General features: G+C 38.6%; 1 protein-coding gene across 4 annotated transcripts in view; it reads right to left on the reverse strand.

Annotated features, from left to right (window-relative positions):
* GGNBP2 (gametogenetin binding protein 2) overlaps window positions 1–13,579 on the reverse strand; it is a 19,158-nt gene continuing 5,579 nt past the window's right edge. For 2 of the 4 annotated variants that reach the window (XM_065647395.1, XM_065647393.1), the window contains exons 4-14: window positions 11,905–12,158; window positions 10,840–10,938; window positions 8,063–8,176; window positions 6,181–6,390; window positions 5,025–5,199; window positions 3,331–3,525; window positions 2,477–2,627; window positions 2,176–2,301; window positions 1,943–2,094; window positions 1,300–1,548; window positions 1–610 (exon numbers count right to left, since the gene is read on the reverse strand). In XM_065647395.1, the coding sequence (XP_065503467.1) occupies window positions 407–610; window positions 1,300–1,548; window positions 1,943–2,094; window positions 2,176–2,301; window positions 2,477–2,627; window positions 3,331–3,525; window positions 5,025–5,199; window positions 6,181–6,390; window positions 8,063–8,176; window positions 10,840–10,938; window positions 11,905–12,158 (1,929 nt within the window). In that variant the 3' untranslated portion in view covers window positions 1–406. The remainder of the gene's footprint in view (window positions 611–1,299; window positions 1,549–1,942; window positions 2,095–2,175; window positions 2,302–2,476; window positions 2,628–3,330; window positions 3,526–5,024; window positions 5,200–6,180; window positions 6,391–8,062; window positions 8,177–10,839; window positions 10,939–11,904; window positions 12,159–13,579) is intronic. The other 2 variants (XM_065647397.1, XM_065647396.1) reach the window with 2 other exon arrangements.

Genomic DNA, 13,579 nt, shown 5'->3' on the forward strand with positions numbered 1-13,579 from the left:
TGCGCTTTAACATATTACATCCAAAACATTTTGCGAATGGATGTCTACTTTGTAAAATCTTATATTCAGCTCATTGTCATTCTGTACAGAATTATAGGTACAACATTACTTTGCCACTAGTTTGCTTTTTTGTAAGTCTCACAGTAAGAGAAACATGTAATGAAAAGAGATGGCTTAAATTATGAGAGGCTTGCACAGCTACTCAACTAAAGATACAAGCCTGAAGAACGAACAAAATTAATGAAATCACCTCCACCAGCCTCCCCAAAAAAATAAGAAAAAAAAAAAAGAATCACATTAATTTAAGATAAAATTTTGCCATAAGTCACTAAATTAAGTTTTTGAAAGAGAAGGCGCAGTAGTCATCTTGAGAATTTCAGTGAAAGACAGAGCTATTTTATTGTATTTAGTTCGCTCCAGCCGTTGTCAACCAACCATTACAAATTGGCCTCTTGTGATCATTTAAGCGGCAGTATTTATTAAATTTCTCCTTCAGATGCTGTCGGTATTGTTCTCTATTGCTGTAAAAAGACTTGTTGTTTGCCATGAAGGACTGGATTTCATCTTGTGAGATAAAGATTTCCTCATCAGAAGTGCATTCAGACTCATCCTACAAATGAAAACAGGCACGTAAGAACTCAGGCGTTGCCCTTTCCAGGCAGAACGTGTCCCAAATCGTACCCATTGTCACAGCTGCTCTGAAGAACGATGTGGCCTTCGTGTCACAACAGCACGAGGCTCCGCTGGCTAATCCAGTCACTCCAATCACACACAAAGCTCTGCTATTTTTTTGGGTAAGAGGCAGCGCATACAGTCACAAAAATCTAATTGAATAAGGTTTGCAATCTTAAACCCCATCCTCTTTCAGTGGAAGCCTGTTATCAACGATTTTAAAAGGAAAAAAAAAAAGTAAAGCAAGGGGAAGGGAGAGAACAAAATTGTTGAAGGAGCCTGTAGTGGGAAGTAATATTTGAGGCACGAAGGCAACAATAATGCACGCTTCATTTTACGGAATAATACGATCCTTGATAATGAATACTTATAATACAAGTTCTCTCACTTGCATTCCAGTGACAGGCAATTTCTCCTCCTCTGCAAAGTGTCTGAGTTACACACTTTGCAGAGAACACGCAAAAGCAAACAAACTAAACACTGAGGGAATCAGCTACGGATCTTGGGTTCAGTTACATTCTCTTGTAACTGCTCTCCACTGGGATTTGAGTTCCAAACGCCATCCTCAATCCCGAGGATTTAAAGCAGCATGCTACAACCTAAAACCCTAATTAAGTGGTTACTTACAAGGAGTTCCACTAAGCTCTTGGCACCTTTTCCAGTATCAGGAACAAGAGACATTTCTGTCGGTTCTGCAAACTGTGACACATTTTTCATATGCTCAAACCAAGGCAACTGCTGCCCACTTTTCTCTGAGCTACAGCAGCTTTCAGCATGTGTGTCTTTGGTCTTGTCGCGATGAAACTCTGTGTGCATGATATTTCCTGAGGTCTCTCTGCTACCTGAATCTGCCATACAGCTTCCAAGTTTCTGAATCTAAAATGGAAAACAGCCTGTAATGAACAACCAGCAGTGTTAAACATGAAACATTCAAGTTTTACATGGATGCAGGGGGAAAGAGGAAAATTTCACAAAGACAACAAAGATATATATTTATGTGTGTGTGTGTGCCTGGGGAGGAGGGGAGATAGTATGTTAATTCATTGAGAGTGCGCAAAATTGCACATGCTGAGGAACACAGGAGAGAAGAGACTCCTCCTGCCACAACCAATTTAAAGAAGGACCTTGATTTCAAAACTTGGATGGAGAGGCAACAGAAGATCCTTATTATCCCAGTTACAGCATTAGTCACAACTGAAACTTTAAAATAGTTTTATAACTACTTTAAAACGTCTGCATTTCAATACGCTGGAATAGCTATGTTCCTTACGTGTTCGTTCTCACACTTCAAAGTTTTACTTTTCTTTTTCTTCTTTTTGTTTTTGCCTTTTGTGTTATTCTCTTCCGAGTTCGCCCAACACTCCACACAGCTATCTCCATCCTCCTCTTTGTCGTCGCAGCGATGGACGCACGAATCATCTGCTGCAAAACACAGGTAATTTTCTTCTCACATACTTGAGTTTTGTGGACAGTAAACCAACATGACATTGCGACCAAACCTACCGTTTTCATCATGGTTGCAAATGCCTTCAGTGCAGGCCACATCTGATCCCTCTCGAGACCCCGTTTCGCTGCCCTCCATGCTGGACGAGTAGCCGCAATCGCTGCCGTTACAATGCGGAGATAAACCTGAGACAAAGGGAAAAAGTTACAGTAAGTTATAGTAGCTGTTGCATATTCTTCAGTTATGCCTCTAACAAGGAAGAATTCTAAAAAAAAAGTTATTTTTACAAACGGCTGAGCAATGTTTATCCTGCAAATGCTGCATGTTTTTAGAAATTAAGAATAATGTCATTTAACTTACCTTTCTTGATTTTAGGTGAACCTAATAGGGTACCACTAGTAGGACAAGTGCAAGAAGTGCTGTCATTAGTAACAATTACTTCTACACAATTGTTTGCTTCTTCGGTGCTACCACAGGCTTTGCAACTACTTTCCATGAAGTTTGAATTTTCCTTAAAACAAACAAACAAACAAAAATTTGCAAGTACTGAAAGCAGCTCAGCCAGCGTCTTTATTAAGGATTCTCTTTCCACAGGAAAAAACAGCTGACGCCAGCTGATAACAGCCACAGCATTGCTTACAATTCTTCAGAAGTACAAGACAACAAAAACACACACCTACTTTCCCCATAATACTGTGACCTACAGTTAGTCCAGTAAGTCCCAACAAAAGAATAGTAATTGCACTTACTTAGTCAATTAGAGCTTTCCCCTTCCTAAAAATTGAACGGTAATTGTCTGCAACTAGCATTTGAATTCCCGTATTCTAAGTGATCTTTATGAACCGATAGTTGAAAAATATTCTAGCATAACCTGACCCCCTAGATTTAGGATTAAAAAAATCAAAACCAAAAAAAGCCCCCCCCAAAAAAAACCAACAACAAAAACCACCAAACCAAAACAACCCACAACAAAACACAACTCACCAAAACCAAACCCCAAAAGCTAAGGAGTTCCAGACAACTACTTTACAAAAAGACTCTACTAATCTGAAAAAGCATTCAATTCCACTAGTGATCAAAAACTAGTTCCCAAAACTGAAACAGTTAGAACTTCTCAAGAATTCTAACACGGAACAGTGAGCTGATGCATGAACCACCAGATCAGAAATCCCATTCTTTAAGCCCAGCAGAAAGCCACAGCTCTCAGTGTTCACCTTGGCTTGACTCAGTTCCTTCTCTTCTGTTGCCTGCAGAGGAGCAGGGATCTCACACACACATTTATTTTTCCGTCTGTTCTTTCGTTTCTGGCGCTTCTTCTCTTGTTTAAGCTCCCGCACTCTTTCTTCTTCTGAAAATTCTTCACAGAGCTGTTCCAATCGACTAATACCCTGTACTTTTTCCACAGCCATCTGTTTACAAGAGGTTAGATCTATTTATAGATGTTAACACAATTCAACTTTTACTTTTATAAAAAAGGAGGAGGAAAATAGCTGGTAAAGACTTTTTATTATAAAGTCACAGCAACACAACTATTGGCTATAGAAAAAAAATGCCCATCCAGATGTCGTCACTAAATTTACATTGCTGGAGAAGAAGTATGTACACAGGGAGCACTGCATTTAACTTATGGCCCAGATTTGCAATTTTCAGTGAAAAGCTGCAGACTTGAATGCACTTTTGGACCTGTGTTTACATGGTAGACACTGGTTATTTAACACAACAGCACATTAGAAGTACTGCTACAGAATTCCTGCAGTTTTTTTGTCCAGGGTAACCAGTGAAAAATCTAACCGATCTTCTAGGCAACCCAGTTTCTGAAGTGTAGGCATATCTCAAAATATAGCAAGTATCTAAACATGTTCCTTAACACTAAATTTAGAAGAAATATCACAATGGCACGTCTACATAGGAAGTGACATGAATATAGTTAAACTAGTAAATTATTCTGGATCAGGGCTCCTGCAGAGGTAAAAACATGTTCAGTGAGGGGGGAGAGGGGCAGGTTTCACATCATTCTGGGAACTCCTGAAGCCAAAATGAGACATCGCGGTTCCCGCTCACCTTAGAAAAGGACTCCATAAAAAGAAATAACAGTTCTGTATTTCGAATTCATAGCCAACCTTGCATACCAGTATAATTACCGGAGTTTAACAATGTAAATGCATTTTCAATGCCATATTTTACTAGATACCAAGACAAAACTTGACAAAAATGCCAGAGCGCACACAGCCCAATGCCACTTCCATTAGCATTGTAAGTCTTTAAAAAAAAACCAAAACAAAAATGACTAACTGCATTAGAGTTCCACTGTGATCTTTCCCAAATTGATTTTGTTCTTCCTCCTCTGATGTTTTAAAACTTTTTAGAGAGAACAGTCATTACAAATAGATGATAAACAAAAGCAAAAGGATCTGTGTCATGCCGAAGGGAAAGTATACTACTGGCATACGTTAAAGTTCTCTCTGAAGTGCAAGTTCCCACAGGATTAGAGTACACTTGTATGCAAGAATAAGCAGTTGTGTTTGTAATTCAAAAGTGCATCCTCCATTTTTACTAACAAGTCAAATAAAAACTGTTGTAGCCAGAGCTACTTTAAATGCTATCAGGTAGAAATACCTTCTCTGTGAATTAAAAACACAGAAGATCCCCCGTACTGTAATATGCAGCTTGGAAATTAAAAGCAAGCCTCAACCTTTTACGTCTTGGGAGACTTCCCGTCGGAACGCGACTCAGTTGTGCTGTGCACTAGTATTGCACAACTGCTGCCTGCAGGGAACATGGCATTGAATGCAACACCCTTGAAGCTCCTTCCAGCCCAACATTAATAGTAAGCAGAAAGATAATTTTAGTGAAAACACACAGAGTCACTATAGCAATTCAAACAAGTTAGATAAAATTTGATTTTTACCTCGAAGCTTTTGCGTAAAGCATCAACACCTAGGTAAAAAAGCATCTGCCACGTTTGTTCCTCAGCTCGCAGTTTTTGCCAGATTCGGTGTAATCTTTCATAAAGATGAATACCCAGGCAGGTCAAAACTTCTTCTTGGGCTATGTCTATTGTCTTAGCATGCCTTTCTCTTCGTCTAAAGGAAGAGTCAAACCAAAGTACAGTATGGTTAAAGCAGCTGGAAGTCTACCAAGAGATCAATACACTTCAATGACGTATTTTCTGTACGTACAACTGAAGCTAAGTTTGCACAAACAGCTTTTTAAATCAAGTTCTGCTGCGCTGCATGCGGATGCAAAATAGAAAGGACCAGGTCAAAACCACCACTACACTCCCGACTTGTTAGTCCGTGCACGGCTCGTTCAGCTGCGCTGTGCCTTCCAACCTGCAACTTCTCAAAGTGTTGCCAGGAGGGACCAGCAGAGTTTTAATGCCAAAGAGATGCAGCCATTCTTTTGTTTCCTGGAGTTTGTATTTAGTTTATATAGCAAATATTTCAGCTTCCTAAGACGTTTGCACATCAGTTAACTGAAACTGAACAAACACACATAGAAGTTTATACGTTACTTACCATACAAAGTAAAAAGATTTCAGTATTAATCTGTATCTATCATCTATTAAGGTAAAATCTTTATAAAAGGAATTACCTTCCTAATCAAACAGTTGTAAAGATATTGGACGCAGAAATGTATTTTTCATTGGAAGATTTCAAGATGCTAAAATAGGTTCAGAAATTACTATAACATACAAATGGTGACAAAAATAAATTGAACACTTGTCATTTGGTAGAACTGTCAACCAAGGCTCTTTCTATTTCACATATTTTGAACACCTCAATGGAAAAGCAGGCAGCCCTAGGGAGGGAACAAATGAACTAGAAGACATTTGGCAATTTCTTTCAGTCTTGCCTTCAGAGCTAAATGCACTTGAAAAATCAAGAGCACATATAAAATCTTCGCTACTTCAAAGCACTATCTTGAAAGTCTGCTTCAATACAAATATTTACATTCAGAAGTTTCTTATGCAGCAAGGAGCCAAAAGTCACTTTTGCAAAACACATTCCATAATAAAATAAAGAAGCAAAGCGCTAGATAGCCCACTCTAGCAAATTACATACTCATACCCTCCTGCGAACTCTGGTTCAGCCCGACCCAAGAGGTGTGCGATGAAATCTGTTTCACAGCATACGTGTATGTGCCGTTCATGGGGACAGCAGCGCAAACCCTCATAAAGCGCAGCGCAGTAGCCCTTTTCTTTGCTGCAGTCCAGCTCACCAATGAGAATATTGTATGCCCGAAGGACTTTATTTTTGCAGTCAGTGCAAAACCTGTGTTAAAACAGAACACAACGGAACTGAATTCTTAGTCAAGCAGAAATGTCGACCCGCTTAGACTAAGTTGCAATATACAGAGCTATTTAATAGTGCGTGCTATATTTAAACTAGGTCACATAGGGTTTATGTTACTTCAAATGGTAAAATAGTAAGACTTTGGCTGCAAGCCACATAAGTTTACTATATGTACTATACTACCTATCATATATTACAAGTCTAGATGCTTCATGCTCCAGGGCACAAATCAGGCTAGTTGTTAATATGGAGAAATTCCTATATGGATATGCAATTCCATATTTGTTCAAAAAATCAGAAATCTAATAGTGAACAAAGTGAATCATTAGTGCAAGCTGGGCAAAATTCTTCTCAAGTAACACACTCCAAGTTACGTTACAGCAATTATTTAAAATACACTCAAGCAAGTATAAGCAATAAGAAAAAACAAGCTTCCTTTGTTGCCTGCTGTATCGGAGTGTTGTTTCCAGTACAAGCACCTTTAAACATATTTTGAATTATTAGATTACTGCACAGATAGCCAAACAAGGTTTATTTATAACACAATGTATTCAATTTAAACCTCTGATAGCTCAGATCACTAATACGAGAACAGTTATGAAGTCTGTTATAATTACAATACAACCAAATTAAGCTCATTCTATTTTATAAGGGGAAGTAATCTTCAAGAAGCTACAAAACCTCTTGCTGTATTATTTTAAAAATGCAAGTCAGACAAGCTGCTCACATTTCAGCTTGAAAAGCTGGCTCTTCAGGCCATCTCTGGATGGTGTTTTTCCCTTTCCTAGTTTGTCGAGTCACTTGACAAGACTAAGTCAAACATATTTTGATGTTTGATACAACTATGATAACTGGCTAGTTTCTGTGGTGAAAGGAAAGAAAACAGTAATATTATAGCAGGTTAGCACCAGGACTGCTGCCATCACCATGTTTAATGTCACAGGAGATTAAAGTTATTTTGTTTCCCAAGTGTTATTTCCACACCACCGCCACCCCCACACCCATCTGTGCTCCCACAGTTTATATCAGAACCTTGAGACTACTGGAAATTAAAACTTTTTAATCAGCTTGGTAGCTACTGTACACATGCAACAATAATTTAGTGGCCTGTTTTTTCCCTGCAAGAGAGACCTAATAGCACTAGCACTACTAAGTCATAAACAACTGTTTTAAAACAGTGATTTACAAGGAACATCAAGCCCCAAATCTGCTTCTATTCATTTAGTTCACTTTATTTTGAAATTGCACATACTCCCCACAAGCCTAAAAGACGACATAGTCCCAAACAGAGTAGGCTGTTTGTCAGAGAATGAATGAATATGCAGAGCTTTAATACATCAAGTTGTCGATCTTAATTTAATCCCAAGTCAAAAAAATTACGACAAGTAGTTATGACTTCATCGGAGGTCCCTGCATTTCCCCGACAATAACCCGGAACAACATGGAAAACAGAGATTATTTCACCATCTTAGTCTCATCACCTGCCGCAGTGCAATCTGGCAAGGTTCCATCACCATGAAGCTCAGATTTAAAGTTTGAGAAGAACCCTCTACACTTTTAATCGTTGTGTGAACTCTACATACACTTTGATTCACAAAACAATGCAGCGTGTGTTCCTCAAAATGAGGGCGTCTTTGTTCTTTTAACATACCTGTGTTTTCGTAGATAGGTTTCTAACGTTTCTAGAAGACAACTAGAGTCAATTAAAACTACTTCATCCCTGCACTCCTGGGACATGAGCTCCCACACATCCATCCAACAACCCCTGAAAAAAAATATCAGAAGGAACAAAGACTGTACATTATCCTGCTAGTGGTTTAGAAAAGAAGCAAAATAAAGCACCGTTAGTTTACCTGACTGCTCCCTGGAAAGGTCCACAGTGGAAAGTGATGCTACACTTGCTCTCCTCCTTCCTGCTGTCTTCACTATTTTTCTTATCTGCACTTATTTTCTCTGTACTGAGTGTGTTACTGCTCCCTTCACTGTCACATAGTATTAAAAAACATTTTTTTTAAACCTATATCATATCTATTATGAAGTAGTTATTTTTCCTAAACAAATGCTATGTAAATGCTACTGTGTTCCTTAATTTACTTTCAATGCTTTATAGGCTAAGTCTTAACTTCCACTAAAGTTAGGCTCAGACATGACATACAAATTTTTCTGCCCATGTTTATAAACCCAGATTCATAACAACTTTTTAAAGTTACAACTGAAAGCCAGTAGTAATTTTTCAGCATATTACCTTAAATATAAGCATATGCAAGTTTTAATACTTCTGGCAGATTAAATTTCATATGACAACTTACTAAAAAAACCAAAACAAACCAAGGAAAAAAGCAAAACAAAAAACCCCAAACTTCCACACATCTACCACCATAAGAAACCATAAACCACCCTACATTCCATTTCCAAAATTTGTTTTTGAAAAAAAAAAACCAAACCCAAACAACTTTAAAACACACATTTGGATATGTTAAAACTACGCTTATAGAGGACAGAACAAACTTTAAATAGCAAGTCATGTTTACTTACAGGCTTGTCTGCACTTGACATTTTATCAGAACAGTCATTTCTGTTTAAGCTTGTGTGTGGATACAACAGCGCAGGAGAACAGGGGAAGAGGCACTCCTATTTAATAATTGGCTCCTCAAGACTATTTATGTACACTATTATCTGGTTTGCCAGATCATATGGCTTATTTATGAGAGGTTAAAATGCTCCTTAGCCCCGAATGGCACCGAGTAGCCATAAAGCAGGCAGAGTGAAACTGCACATGCCATATATCTCTCAAGTGGTTTACCTAGTTACGCAACTTGGATAATTAAACACACCACTACAAATCAAAGCCCTTTTTTGCGTGTATAAAATGCCTAACAGATGCAACTCATCCGGAGAACTTCTTTGTAATGAAGTCAAGCAGAAGCTCTAAGTTGATAAAGAACATTTGTTCTATAAGACAACTCTATTTGATGCCTCCACATCTAGTTTGTGAGCGTATTTGCTTCCACTTAAGGCAGCAGATTTATTTGGAGAAATATCAGTACCGATACATGCTGATCACTTCTGTAGCACAACAAACAGGTATCAACTGAGCAAGCAGAGTGCAAGTCATGTTTCTTTAGCAAACAACACTGTCCACACACCATATTACCAGATAAAGCTGAAAGCTTTACTCACAATATATTTAAATACTGCTTTTCCACATATTCCCTATAACCCATAACCTTCCAGCACTCAAAATACCGAGGGAATTTATTCCAGCCTGAACTGAGGGAAAAAAGGCAGCATTTTCCTCTCTATTAATTTGGTTTCAGAATTGTTCTGCCTTGCCAAAATGGGAAGTGCAGGTTCCATCATACATGTTCTTACACAGAAAAGATTAATCTTGCTAAAAAAAAGTGAAAAAAACCCCCACATTTTCATAATGCTCTGAATTTATTTAAAAAAAAATATACCCCTATGATCTTTTGCTTGTGTAGGATAAGCTTTCAACTAATTACATGAAAGGTCTGTCTGTAACCAAAATATAATAGGAGATAATGATTAGTTACCACTGTCCTCAAGCAGCGCAAGTAAAAATCAAGTGTCAAATTCCACATCTCAGGGGATTTAGCTAAACCCAAAGAGACTCAACTCTGCGTAGAAAAATACATATCCTGTAACTGGAAACCATGGCCAAGCTTTCCCAGGTTGTATGCTTAACAAGAAGCAGAATACAACTGACTAAAAAAGGTCAACTAAGCATAGTAGTCTAATTTATTGGTCATCATTTTAAAAAAGAAAATATATTAAAAACACCCCACAAATAAGAAAAAAACCCCAAATCTTCAAGAGATTTACAGAGAGTGCTTTTCTGGTTAACCAGTTGGAATAAACCATTTCAAGACAGAGGCGTAGGTGCATCTTTTTCACTGGTATTCAAAACACGCTGTCACGTTTTGAGAAAATACATTTTGCAGAGTTTTAGGTTTAACCTTGCAGCTCAGTGACAATAAAGCCCTTTATTAACAGTCACACAGGGCATTTCTAAGAATCCCAAGCAAAATGATGTATATTTGTTCAGCATGTACCCTTTCACCTCAATGTGAGAAAAACTGCTGATCAATCATTTTCGTGTAAAGCACAAAACCCAGTTTGTCTTTGCAGAGCATTGTTTTTATCACAATGCAGGAGCCATCCGTGCCCTGAGCAGAATATATGCCAAGTTATGTCAGACAAGATGTGACAAGCATGTCAGAGAGCACTGGTCTGTAATGGTCAAGCTGCATTTTGGCAACTGGTTTTGAAATTAAACGTGGATATTTTCATACAAAAAAACAACCAACCAAAAAATGGAACAGCTAGAACTAACAAGCAAGTTTTGGGCAACAGCTGATTTGATGTAGCATTTTTAGACTGAATCATGCATGCTAAGCACAAACTTACCCCAAAGGTTTTGGTTTGTGTGTGTCCAGGGAGTGTAACTGACATCTCTTGTTCTTCTTACTTTTAGGAATTGCATCAATCATATCATTCAGTTTGGACCTATGGAAAAAAATGTAACTTAGTAGAAAACATGGTTATCCAGAGAAATTTTACAGGGATTGATTCAGCTCATGTATCAGAAACAAGCATGCTGGTGAACATGAAATCTAAAACTTTCTTCCTGTCCTCAATTTTCACTTCTTATGACACACAATCCTGCACTACACAAGGAAAACAGAGTATAGATTTTCCAGACAAATTCTAGCAAGCAAGACCATAACCCACGTCTGAAAAGCTATTGCATAACTTCCTAAGTCCCAGACCTCACGCAACGACACCCATTTCAAAGGCGTGTGGAACCACTAACACCCCTGTATTGAGTTACTCTACCTCATCCTCCAAATCTCAATATCCGCAGCCCTGCACTAACCTTTCCTACTTCTCACTGGCCTGGCTAACAGGAGCAATAATAAGCTGAAGCCAGCCGGAAGGCCAAGGCACACAGCGGGGAGCAGCCGCTGTTTGGGCCGCTGACAGCTGGGAAACAAATGGCACTGAGGCCGAGAATATTTATTGTGCTGCCAAACCCAGAAAGTTTCGCTTTCTCAGTGTTACCTTTCTACTCAAGAGTAGAAAGTTTTTTGGGGGGCAAGGTGTTAATTAATATTTTTATGATTTTATTTTTTACATGCAAAGCAGTGGGGTGAAGAAACACTCTTCTTCCAGAGATCATGAAAAACCCACAGTGCTCATTTCAGATTAATGACTAAACAATTTAATAATGGTATATTTCAATTGCAGTCATGGCATTGCAACTGATGATATGAAAGATTAGGTCTTTCCGGTTTGTTTTTTCTCAGTTTAGGCAATAACTAGTTTAAGGTGGCTGTAAAAGACAAGTATGCGCTGTAAGATTCAAACTTCCGACAACTGAGTATCACCGAAAAAGCTGCAAAGTCAGGTGCGCAGAAGCTGGCTTGCCTTTTCCCCCAGTAAGAATAACCTGAGCAGTTCTAAGACACTTACCCATGTACATAAAACAGTGTGTAAAGCTTCTTTGCATCAGTCATACAGCTTCGAGTCACAGAAAGAACCCCCTTTGGCCCTACTGTCAGGGGCTCAAGCGCTGGATTTCCAGACTCGACAAGCTGAGAAAACAGCCGTTCCACGCTACGGCGACAGCCAACACACGGGACCAGCTGAGAAAGTGCACTCAAAACTTCACGCGATGTCACCATCATGGCGATATTTAGATCCTGCTGTTTAAGCATGCTATGTCTCTAAAAAAGAACAAGAAATTAAATAATTAAAAAATAAATAAAAACACAAACAAAACCACACTTGCTAATATCATAATCGCAATTCTGCTTCGAGTCCTACAGTTTACCCTCTGGAAGGAAGCTAATATTTTTCTCCCTGTGTTCCCTCCTCCTGCCACTCAAACCAGCAAATGCTGCCTCCTACTAAATGGCACAGCTCCCTGTCCTTGGCAGGAAACTCTTTTTTCTCTCCACCTCAGCACAGATGTTTTAGTAAAGGGTCTCACATACAGCTCTGCAAGTTTTCATCTTCTACTCACACTTATTTTATCTTTGGCACATAGAAATGAAAATTCCTGGACACTCAATGGCATATATGGAAATCTCATTTACAACAAACTCGTTCTGTTCAGACCAAGACAATTTAGCAGTATTTTTCCTGGAAGGCTAAATGCTATTTCACATCACAATTCTGACACCTGAAATTAAAAAAAAAAAAAAAAAAAAAAGCACGCATTGCTATTCAGGGTGAAACACTTTACTTCAGTAGCAAACATTCAATGTGTGCTAATAATAGAACATTAAAGAGAACACCTTCTAATATTTCTTACGTCAATAAACAATTTTAGGAGCTTCTCCTGGTTCCTCTGTCAAACACATCCAGGCACACAAAAAGCACATGCCCTTCTATTTCTTCTTCTAACTGTTAAATCACTAACTTGGACTTCACCAGCACTGAACTGCCGGTAGCACAGCTATGCAGAGTGAGAGCCCCTTCCTCGCACACCAGTCAACACATCTACACTTGGATTATCAGAACCACTGGCACTTTCCAACATAATCTGTAACAGCAGAGTCCTGCCAGTGTACTCGTTGTCATTTTTCCCCAGTTATACAAAGTAGAGCTTTGTAAGCACAGTTGTATCTATACAGAATATACAGGGAATATTTTGCCACGATGGTATTTTCTATATTATTGTCGCATCACACCACTTAAACACACCTACTGTAGAAATGACCTGTCACAACTTCTGGGGAGAGAAAGAGAAGATCACACATCATAGCGAAATGAATCAGCCCCTTGGAACGTGTAAATACATCAATTGAAAAGAGAAAATACTTTCAGCTCATTTTATGTAATACATGTTATGAAAAGTAAAGCTATTATCAGGCAACATTTAATGTTTGTGCTCTTCAAGGCAGGCACGTTAAATAATCTGACAAGTGATATCACTCTGCAATAATCCTCTTTCCTGTAATTAATAGTACTAGTCAGGGCAACAGTAGGAATGAGCTATTTTCATAACACAGCTACACTTTATATGCAGCATATGTCTGAACTGCTGCTGGCAAACCACAAATGAAGAGGTACAAGCTGCGTATCAGCAACCTGACCCGCTCCTTCGGACATCAAATGGCACAATTTTTTAGCTACTACAGGT

Source organism: Caloenas nicobarica, chromosome 17 (assembly GCF_036013445.1).
Source record: "Caloenas nicobarica isolate bCalNic1 chromosome 17, bCalNic1.hap1, whole genome shotgun sequence".
NCBI classification, from domain to species: domain Eukaryota; kingdom Metazoa; phylum Chordata; class Aves; order Columbiformes; family Columbidae; genus Caloenas; species Caloenas nicobarica.